This window comes from Salvia splendens, chromosome 3 (assembly GCF_004379255.2).
Source record: "Salvia splendens isolate huo1 chromosome 3, SspV2, whole genome shotgun sequence".
In the NCBI taxonomy this organism is placed as follows: Eukaryota; Viridiplantae; Streptophyta; class Magnoliopsida; order Lamiales; family Lamiaceae; genus Salvia; species Salvia splendens.
The window spans coordinates 23236272-23247757 of record NC_056034.1 but is presented as its reverse complement, the minus strand read 5'-3'; the positions used below and the strand labels follow the sequence as shown (position 1 = coordinate 23247757).

Here is an 11486-nt window from a genome sequence, read left to right as displayed (position 1 = left end):
GCCTATGAGCATAAAGCACCCATCTTTCGTATGTTTCTTGCCTCCACAGTGCGAGCACGTCAGCCGGCTCTTGTCGTCGTCCGCCCGCTTGTTCCACGGCCGATTGGCGACCCTTGGTGGGAGAACGGATCGGCTGCGGGGCTATTTCTTGATTTTTAGCTCCAATTGCGGGAATCAAATCGTTCGTGGATTCCTTGATTTCACTCGATGATTCGGGGTGATGAATCTTGGTTGTTTTGTTTGGTATGGCGCCGAGGCTTTGTCTCAGAAATACCGCAAATTATGCGGCGAGATCGGCTCCAAACGTTGGCTGATTTGGTGTTTCTGGGTTTGTTGTTTCTGTATTAGAATGCACGAATTCTGACATGATTTCTTTTGGTTGTTTGCAGGTCGCAAAGGGTCGGGAAAGGTATATTACGGACAATGATGAACTTTTTTCTGAGTCCATACCTGCTCTGATCCAATTGGTGATAAGAGGAGAGGCCCATGAGACTTATAAAGTGGATTAAGCTCTTTGTGTACACCGATGTGGGATATTATTATATTCATTTTTATGTTTCAATTGCCAACACCCTCCCTCAAACCCTTCAAGGTGAATCTTGGAGAGGTTGGACTTTTTTATGATCGATTAGACAATCGGCCCAATTTTTTTCGATCGGTTGGACCATTAGCCCAAATTTTCAGCCCAGTTATACTGTTGGGTCAGTCATTTTTTTTCGATTTCAGCCCAGATATACTGCTGGGTCAATTAAATATGACCCACAGTCGACGACCCGCTCTGATACCATCTTAACGATGGTAATCGAGAGACTTAGACTGGTTGTGCATATTGAAAGCTATTGGAGTGAAGAATGTGTTTATTTCAGTGTGTGTATTCCATCGATTTCTATCCCTTTAAGTAGGGTAGAGTACAATGTATCTATGGTAATAAATCACCCTATTCTAGGGTAATGTATTACAAATCAATTTATATTAATTACAAATCTTCCTCCTTTGATCATGCCTCTTGCTTTTTGTAACTATTCAAGTTTGGTATGTTTGACAGGAAGGGGCGAGATATTCGTATCCGGCGAAAAGACTGGCGAACCGCCGAACAAATCGTGGTTCCATCCGCGGGAGTCGGAGGGGTGTTCGCTGGAACTGGACATTTTTGCAAGAGAGAAAGAGTGAGAATTTAGAGAAAATGAGATTGATGAGAGAGTTGATTGGTGTAGTGTGGTGTGATTTTTTGTGTTGAAATAAGGGTATTTATAGATGAAAATGTGAATTTTGGGTAAAAATAATAAAAAATAAATTAAAAGTGTAGAAAAACGGATATATTTTATTGGGAACTGGGAAAAAATTTATTTAAATCTGAAAAATCAGATTTTTCGAATTAAAAACAAAAATGAAAAATGCCAACGGCATTGCCATTGGCGAAACACAACGTGCCACGTCGACGTGCTCTTCGGCACGGCGGTGCTCGTTGGCAAGAGCACAGCGGAGAGCAGGGTACTCGCCGCGCCGACGGCACGGCAGGTGCTCGTTGCGACGAGCACCGCTATGGATGCTCAGCTGTGCAACGGCGGCTAGTTCTCCATCAAGTGGCAAATTCCTCTCTATTGTTGTGAAATAAGAGAATTTTCTACTACTTCACTGACCTTCAAACGACGGCGCTTGATGTCAGATTCTGTGACAATAACGTTGGCCGAATGGAATGGCTGGCTGAGTAGTGTCACGGCGGTGCAGGCGCATTTGAAGGCAGAAGCTGAAGCTTCTATGATGATGGGGATTTTCAATGATCGTCACATTTATGATGAGACACCGTCCCCTCCAGCGGCGTAGCAGCGGTGTGAATCTTCGTCGAGGCAAGGGTGAGAGAGAGAAAATTGACCTAATAGATTTGATAATGAAAATGATGGGGGCAATAAGTAAACTTGTCTCCAAGTCTGGCTTTGAAGAGCGGTCCATATTTAAAAAATAGCTCCTAGCCGAGATTTCATTTTGTCTATTTAAGGAACAGTGTGGGCCAATGATATATCTATGGCTTGCAATAATATAGTTGGAGAAACTAAACAGCAGATTTTCCCCAGATTTGGGGCTTATTCTGGCTATTTCCAATAACTGAACACACCTTACGATTAGGGATGTCAATATAGCCCGCAACTAGTAAGCTGGCCCGAATAGCCAGTTAAATTTATAGGGTTATGGCTGAAAATTTCTAACTCGATAAAATTAAAACCCGATTAGCCCGCAACCAGTTAGTGTCAGACCCGAAAACCTGATAAAATTTCTATTATTCTATTTTTTTTACTCCTACTTTATCGCTCCATTGATTAATTTTATAATATCGATAACTAAAAAAATTACTTTCAGTTTTATATTAAATATATAAATTATATATTGAATTTTTATTAATACAATAATTGATAAATAAATTAAAAACTTCAAATTCACTAAAAAATATTTAAATTTCTAAAACATGCATTAAAATTTCACGAAATATCTCAAATATTAGTATTTGATGATTGAGTTTAAGCATATATCTCAAATTTATCATAATTAAATATTTTACATTTTGATGAATATAACTAATTTTCATCATTATTTATTGGATTGATCGCATGTTAATCTTATCGGTAGCAACCCGGTTAACCCACTGGGTTAGCCCGAAACCCGAGCTTTAAGGGTTAGGGTTAAACTTTTATAACCCGATAGAAATCACAACCCGACTAGCATGCACCTGATTGACCTGCAACCCGAGTAGGGTTGGCCTAAAACCCGATGGGCTGACCCGATTGACATCCCTACTTACAATAATCGAGTTATTCACTCATTCTCTCATTTACAACGGGTAGTATTACTAAAAAAATATTTCTTCCATTTTATATTACAAGTACTTGATTATAGTATTCCTTCCATCTATTAAAAATATTTTCTTAAAAAAATAATTCGAGTTTTAATATAAAATTGAGAAAGTAAAAGAGGTAGAAAAAAAGTGTATTAGTTAAAAATGAGATCAGTGAGATAAAGAAATTTCTTTAAATAAACCGTTTGTATTTTAAGAGACATACTAAAAACGAAAGAGTTTTAGAGGACCAAAGGAGTAATATTTTAGTTTGAAAATATATCTTATTAATTATGGAGTAATTTTTAAAATGATACATATTTTAATATAAAATTGAAAAAGTAAAAGAGATTAAAAGAAAAATGCATTAGTTGAAAATGAGGTTCATCTTATTAGAGATAAAGAAATTTCCTTACAAAAAAAAATTCTATTTTTGAGCAGACGAAAAAGGAAAAGAGTTTCTAATTTCAGGGAAGAAGTAAGTAATATTTTTATTTGAATATATCTTCTAATACGGAGTATCTTTTGATTGAATATTGTGTTCTTGATAAAATATAAATATAAATTTCTTTTTTTATTTTATTTACTACTTCTCTTCGGATTTGCTCCAAAAAATTTTCTCTGGAAAGAAATCCCTTAAATCCCAGAATTCTGGCTCCATTGAAGAAGGCGAGCCATGGAAATCGACGAGGATGCTCCTATCGCTCAATCATTCAAGACTAGCAACCGAAACAGCAAACCCCCAAGGAATAAGGAGCAACCGCTGCCCCGACCCGAAGAGCCTGCTCCGCCGAAGATTTTGGTTTCTGAATTCGACTATTCTGTCGAGAATCACTTCAATGCCGTTGATACCATCGCCAGACTCTGTGGATATGCCGAAACACTCGAAGTTAGTGAAGCGGAGACTAGGCGCTTATCCAATTCTATAAATTTTTTGAGGTATCAGAGTAATTCTAGTTGCTTTTGTGTTCAATGATTAGCGATGGTTGGTGACTACGGAAATTGCATTGTAGGCATTGGAGAGATTTTAATTATAAGCCGCGAACTGTGAGATTTGCTTGTCAGCATGATTTGGAGAAGAAAGATGTTATAGGCGATGTAACCTTACCTCAGTTTTCAGCTGCAGTGGTTCCTCAGGTAGTTTTTCACCTCTGTAAAGAGTGATTTGTTCTTCTTTTCTGTATATTCTTCATGTTGAGTTGTCTGTTTTGGATTCTGCAGAAACAGATTAGGAATGTTGGTGAAGTTGGTGTGGAAGTGCAACCTATGTAAGCCATCTTGGAATTAGCTCGTGTGATGTTATAATCTATTTAGTTACTGTTGATTTCGTATAATGTTTCAGCAATGATTTTGTGATGAATGTCGGTGGTGCAGTCTGGGCATTAGACTGGTGCCCCAGAGTCTATCGGAATCCTGAGAATTGCATTAAGTCTGAGGTATTATTATTCACAAAGCTTTTGCTTGCGTCTCTTCTTGTTTGTATTTCCTTCACATGCTTTCAGCAAACTTTAACCTGTAACAACAGAAAAAAGGAAAAGGCTGAATAGATTTACTTGGAAGTGGCACAAACTAATGTACTTTGATGCAATGAAAATCACAATCTGACCTAGAACTTAATTCAGCGCTCTTCACTCTGGACATCGTGTTTATGACATCTCGGTACATTGTTTACAACAATCATAACTGTTTGTGATTTCTTTCTTCTAAACATTGATTCAGTAGTTTATCGCTGTTGCTGCACATCCTCCTGATTCGTCATATCACAAGATTGGAGCTTCTCTAAGTGGACGAGGAGTCATCCAGATTTGGTGTTTCTTGACTATCTATGATAGCGATGTACCTTCTCAAGTGAAGAAAAAACCAAGATCTTTTTTCAAGAAAACAACATCAGGCAAACCAAAAGATCCAACTCTGGTTCCAAGGCCAAGAGGAAGACCAAGAAAGAAGCCTCTTGGTGACACTGTGGAGAAGATAGATTCTGATGACCAGCATGTTCAACCTCTTGCCATTGAATACCCAGTGGGCTCATCTGGAATAAATTCTTCTGAAGAAACTTCTGAAAATACCAGTAAATCTGAAGTCTGTGAAGGACATCTTTTGTTAACTGGCCCTGAAGGAAGAGGAAATAAACGGAAGGCAGTACAAGGAAACAAGATTAACAATGACAGCTTGCACATTCTCAGGCATTGTCAGCAAGGAGAACCACCGCTTGTGGATCCACTGAAATTAGAAAGTTTCAGTTTAGATTCTACAAGACCAGATAACAATATAACTTCAATTAGTTCTTGTGTGGACCCCATTCCAGTTGATGTCGCATTGCCTAGAATGGTCATGTGTTTAGCTCACAATGGAAAGGTTGTGTGGGATGTAAAGTGGCAACCAGCTAGTGCTTGTTTCTCTGGATCCAGAAATATAATGGGTTATCTTGCTGTATTACTTGGAAGTGGTGTTCTGGAAGTGTAAGATTTCTCCTTAAGTGATAATCTAATATGGTATTTTCTGCAATGTTTATTTTAATGCTGAATGTGGCATGCAGGTGGGAGGTCCCTTTGCCTCATGCTGTGAAACATGTGTATCCTCCTTCCCAGAAGCATATTGATCCACGCTTCATCAAATTGCAGCCGGTTTTTAGATCTTCGATGTTGAAGTGTGGTGATAGGCAAAGGTAATTTAACAATACTCTTGGATGGAATCGGTCCTGGTCTAATACTCTGATTCTTCTCTCGGAGTAAATCTATGTCCAACTGACGTAGACAGTGCTGTTTCAATATAATATGAACTGGCAATTCGATGCTTTCCAGCACGCGCTTTTCTTTTACGACTTGATATTTGAATTAGACTGTGTAATTATTTTTTGATTTTTTTATCTTGCCACTTTGGTAACAGCATTCCTCTAACGGTAGAGTGGTCTGTGTCATCTCCCCACGATATGATTTCGGCAGGGTGTCATGATGGAATGGTAAAATTCTTTGTGTCCTTGTCAATCTCATAATGATGAAACGCCAGTTACTTTTTTTTTCTAAGGTTTCCTGCAATGTATTCCTGTGGTTACTTTTACCTGCTTCTTAGGCCTGTGACACACTCTCATATATACATGCAGGTCGCAATATGGAAGTTCTCTGTCAGTGATTCACTAACAGGTAGTGAAGTTGAATCCATTCTCTCTTTGATGCATGTCTGCTTGTATGTTGGCTTTAAATAGCCATTGTTTTCTGATTAAATCTGGTTTGCGAAACACTTATCGAGGATAGTTATTGTGGCTGTCTTCTTTTCTTCAGAGTGCAGACCTTTGGTTTACATCAATGCAGACACAGGTCCTATTAGAACACTGGCTTGGGCACCAATCCAAAGGTTAGTCACAGTACCTGAGTTAATATCCCCTCGTATTTCCAGTTAAGCCAATGGAATCCCATCTTTATCCCCATCGTTAGTTGGCTGCTTTTGAGATTCTTTGCTGATGTTTAGTTATTTTCTTCTATTTCAGTTTTCTTTAGTTAATTGACTATAATAATTCCCCAGGATGTGAATAAGTCAAAAAGTAGAATTTACCCATTTTCATTCCAACAAGCACACTCTTTTTTCTCATGAGTACTTTGGTTTGCTTAATTCACTATACTGGAACTTCATTTCATAGTATGCAGTCTCAGGATCACTTTGCGATAAATGAATACATCTTTTTAGATATTTGCATTATGTAAAATATTAGCAAATGGCTTTTAGTGTCCCTGTGCTTTTGGTTAGTACTTGTATCAATTTTTCAATTATCTCTTAAATGGTTCTGTGTATAAAATTTGCAGTAATCATGAGGGTGCAAATATAATTATCACAGCGGGAAGTAAAGGTTTCAAGTTTTGGGATATAAGGTAAGCATGATTTTGCCAAACGACTACATTTGATTAATTGTTTACTTTCTAATTTCTAAAGAAATTCCGTTTTCAAGAAAGTGTCATGAGATCATTGCACTTAAATTCAACTTTAAAAAAACTGACAATTATGTCCTGAAATTCAAATTTCAGAATTTGAAAAATGACGTGGCTAGCTGCCAGTTGCTGAAGACTGAAATGTTGTGTTGAAGAAGAAAATTATAAATGACAAAACAATGTTGTTCTCCTGTGCATGTGTGATCCTCCATAAATTTGTTTATTTATTTTACCAAAACGAGAACAATTTCCGTTACACTTGAACAACCAACAAACGTCCGCATGTTTCATTGACTGGAATTTGAATTTCAGGACATATGTGATATGGAGTTAAAGGCGGAAGTAAAACAAGAACTGGGATTCAATAAATATAAAAGAAGAACAATCCTCCAAAGAGGCCAAGATAATCCTCCGAAGAGGCCTACGGTTGATACCGTCCTAATACACTTTATTTTCCGAGATCTCTAGCTCTTCTAAAGAGGAGCTATTTATAAGGATCAACCTATAGATAAACAAAGAAACAAATCCTCAACATTTAAAGTAACCTTTCAACAATCTCCACAATAATGAAAATAATCTCAAGAGATAATGGAGATCATTAGCTTGATCTCTATCAATTGTTATCTTCAACAATCTCCATAATAATGAAAATAATCTCAAGAAATAATGGAGATCATTAGCTTGATCTCTATCAATTGCCTCGAAGTCAAAACAGCCTTGCCCACGAGGCTGGAGTTGAAACATAAAACATTGCTTTGATCGGTGGAGGCTCGTACTCGTGCTTTCGAAGAGAATCCAGATTGCCAAACAATAGAGAACGACCAACAACATTAATGCATTGCTTGGATATCCTTGTTGTTGGGCTTGCAAGTAGCCATTCATACTCAAGATGTTTGGTTGTCATACGCCTACAACTAGCTTCACTTGGGAGAGGAAAACATTAGTGAAGAGAGGTGGCCTGTCCCAACTGGACGTACAGTGAGGGGTGGAGAGAGTGCAAGCAGTTTTGATTGTGAAATGGATGGTGAAAGTGCAAAATTAGGTTGGGTGATGGGCAACTTATGGAGATGCTGATTTGTAGGGATGGATGGTGCATCCCAACGTGGGAGAGTCACGGGTTGCTGAACTGGTTGTATCTCCTGCACAAGGGGGCTGGTTGGGGGCGGATTAAGTGCAAGAGGAAGTAGGGGCGGCGGTGGCTCAGTGTTGAAGTTGTGGGACTTGGTATTGTTGGTGTGAGATAAAGGTTGATCATCTAAAGTGAATGCGATCTGTTGCCTGCGCTCCCGAATGAAGCCACGAGACTGCCGATCCTGCAAGAATGGTGCCAAGGCATCATTGATACAGTTAGAGATCCGGGCTTCGAATGTGCTCATATGCACTTTGATGTTCGCCACCGCCTTCTCCAATCTGTCAAGACGTTCTTCAGTGCTCTGAGTGTTCACCATGATGCGATCCACGTTCGCCGCACCAAATTGATATGGAGTTAAAGGCGGAAGTAAAACAAGAACTGGGATTCAATAAATATAAAAGAAGAACAATCCTCCAAAGAGGCCAAGATAATCCTCCGAAGAGGCCTACGGTTGATACCGTCCTAATACACTTTATTTTCCGAGATCTCTAGCTCTTCTAAAGAGGAGCTATTTATAAGGATCAACCTATAGATAAACAAAGAAACAAATCCTCAACATTTAAAGTAACCTTTCAACAATCTCCACAATAATGAAAATAATCTCAAGAGATAATGGAGATCATTAGCTTGATCTCTATCAATTGTTATCTTCAACAATCTCCATAATAATGAAAATAATCTCAAGAAATAATGGAGATCATTAGCTTGATCTCTATCACATATGTTGTGTTAGAGCATTTAATTGTGATTATTGATAATGAAGTTATTGTGAAAATCGAAGTAGTTGGGATTCATAGTGAAATTTACTCTAATTTGATCACCTATATGTTGATCTTATTGGTGAAGGGAACTTTGGTTGAGTTGTGAAAATATGATTTATCTTCTTCGAAGAACATGTAATGTTGTATACCGCTACTTTCACCATTGATCAATTTTTTGCTTCCTACTTTTATTCCAGGGATCCCTTTTGTCCGTTGTGGGTTAATCCTTTTCTGGGCACCACTTATGGTTTGGACTGGCTTCCAGATCCAAGGTATTGGTTAACCATCCCTGGAGCTAATCCTAACTCTCTTCGTATTATATATCAACCTTTTTGTTCTGCTTCTAGATGTGTTTATGGAGCCATGGAGGATGGGACAATATGGTTACTGAGTTTAGAGAGGGCAGCTCATGATATCCCACACACAGGAAACAATCACAATGTGGCGTCGAAGCATGGGTTCCACAGTTTTCACTGTTCCACGTTTGCAATATGGAGTTTGCAAGCTTCAAGACTCACAGGTTTCTCCTCTTTTTTCTTCAAATTGCAGGTGTTTGAAACTCAAGTTCGCCTCATGTGAAAAATAGAATTTTAGGATTATTCTCGTCTCTGATTTTTTCTCGGGATATACACAACATTTCTTATCCTGCCTTGGTGGGACTGCGACATGCTTTCTTGATAGTTGAGCCCCTCTTTTTAAAACACCATTATACATCGGAAAGGCTTACATTATGTTAGTAACATTTCGTTTGATAAAAGAAAATATTCAAGTAGTACTACTCCTATTGATCGTAAATGCATTACTAAAAGACTGTAATTGGATCTAATTCCCTCAGGATGTTGAAAGATTACTCAAAGAGACAAAAATAGGAAATAACAAGAAAGAAACAAAGGAGGAAAGAAAGAAAAAATTACATTACTGGTCATTCGAGTTGCTTTTATAATTCGTTCGAGTTATGTGCTGAGTGCAGTCATCTATTTTCCTGCAGTAATGTATATTGTGGAATCGAATCGCACATATTCTAACTTCTTGTCCTTTTCCCCTATCATTAATTTTGAGTTAGGTATGGTTGCATATTGTGGCGAGGAAGGATCAACTATCTGCTTCCAGGTGAACATTCGCTTATTTCAAATTGATCATCCCGAGCATTTCAAATGTATATTCTCTTGTGTGAGTTTCTCTAATAACAAGTGACAATTACTTGGTGTTGTTTCGCTTCAAGCAGCCTACAAATAAATCACTGAAGGATCCTTCACGAAACCGTGTACCCCACTTTCTGTGTGGATCAATTTTGGAAGAGGAGTCTGCCATTGTGGTAGCCACCCCACTGCCCGACAGTTTGTTCCAGATAAAAAATCCGGACATGAAACGCACGCAGCTGAAACAACAGAGTGAAACATTGGAAGGAGGTGAGGAAAGGGAAGTTGTTCCTCCCAAGATTGTGGCAATGCACAGAGTGAGATGGAATGTCAACAAAGGCGGGGAGAAGTGGCTCTGCTCTGGAGGAGCTGCTGGTTTAGTACGTTGCAACCACATTCACTCTTCTATTTTCTACTAATTTCAACTCTCCACCTTAATTATTAGTAGTAATTTATAGCAATAAAATGTAGTCAGTTCTTCCTTTCGCTTTTCAACAGAATTTGTGAAAAAATGTAGTCAATAAAGAGCTAGAGGAAACTCCAATGGAGAAATAGGAAAGCAAGATTTGTTATCATGCATCTTCAAGTTGTCGATCGATCTCTTCAACAGATCGACTGCTTTCTTGGTTTACTCCAGATGCATCTCGAACCCCAACGGAAGGTAAACGTCTTAGAATTCACCAATTTTCCAAAATTGAAATATTCTTTAAGGTTTCAAGGAAGGGAAAGTTCCATTTTTTTTTGTGTGTGTGACCATTAAAGCATGCCAATCATTCCCATTAGAAAACAAGCAATGCTGCCATCAATGTTTTTTAAGTAGTTCAAACAAACAATATAGGAACACAAGTAGGGGTGGATCTAGGAATTTGTATTTGGAGGCAGTGGGCAAAGGGGTACGCGTAATATAAATCCTGAATATATATTGGTAATAAATATAAATGTACCCCTACAATTAAATAAGTTAAACCGCGTCAAAACATGATTTTATTTCTAAGCAATTATGGAATGGTAAAATTCCAAAACCTAGCCCCAATTGAAAAGGGACTGCCTTCTTCCGCCGACTGCCGACTGACGGATGGACGGAATGAGTCTCCGCCTCAAATTTCCTATGTAACTCTGTGCTCTATTGCTAGTTGTATTTAATTTTAAATAGCAATGCTTTATTCCTGTTTTGGATTGTAAATTATTGTGTTTTAATTTTAAAAATTTGATCTTCTATTAGTGGTTGTCTTTGATACCTAAGTATAACGGTTGTGAATGCACAATAGCAGAATTATTTGTATGGTCAAGAATTGATTTATGATGTCAAAAAATACTTCCCCATGATCCTATTAGAAGAAAGAACATAATGAGATATCCTCCAAATGAGCGAGATGCAATTAGGAGGGCATATATTCTTGTAAAACCTTATCAGCCAAGAACTTACACTTTTCCTCAAAAAGAAGTTGGAGGCTCACATCGTCAGTTTATGGTTTCATGATTTGATAAATGGGATTGGCTTGAATATAATATGGATGAAGATGTTGTATTTTGTTTTGTCTGCTATTTGTTCAAGAATGAAGTTGGACTTAATGCGGGGAGAGATGCATTTGTGAATAAAGGATTTTAAGTCGTGGAATAAGCCTGAATGATTTATAAAACATATTGGTGGGGTTAGAAGTGCTCATAATCTTGCTTATGAGAAATATGTGAACTTGAGGGATGCCA

General features: G+C 38.0%; 1 protein-coding gene across 3 annotated transcripts; it reads left to right on the top strand.

Annotated features, from left to right (window-relative positions):
- Nucleotides 1-3408: 3408 nt before the first annotated feature.
- Nucleotides 3409-10519, top strand: LOC121795510 (general transcription factor 3C polypeptide 2-like). 3 transcript variants are annotated; one of them, XM_042194051.1, is made up of 15 exons: nucleotides 3409-3766; nucleotides 3841-3964; nucleotides 4049-4095; nucleotides 4170-4263; nucleotides 4550-5286; nucleotides 5364-5492; nucleotides 5714-5786; nucleotides 5928-5967; nucleotides 6106-6178; nucleotides 6625-6690; nucleotides 8838-8912; nucleotides 8988-9160; nucleotides 9704-9750; nucleotides 9866-10159; nucleotides 10278-10519. In XM_042194051.1, the coding sequence occupies exons 1-15, from the start codon at nucleotides 3504-3506 to the stop codon at nucleotides 10284-10286; spliced, it is 2244 nt and encodes a 747-aa protein (XP_042049985.1). In that variant the 5' UTR covers nucleotides 3409-3503; the 3' UTR covers nucleotides 10287-10519. The 3 variants fall into 3 exon arrangements, with proteins under 3 accessions (XP_042049985.1, XP_042049984.1, XP_042049986.1); XM_042194050.1 differs by having other exon boundaries at nucleotides 9866-10519; XM_042194052.1 differs by lacking the exon at nucleotides 3409-3766 and having other exon boundaries at nucleotides 3839-3964; nucleotides 4202-4263; nucleotides 9866-10519.
- Nucleotides 10520-11486: the final 967 nt, after the last annotated feature.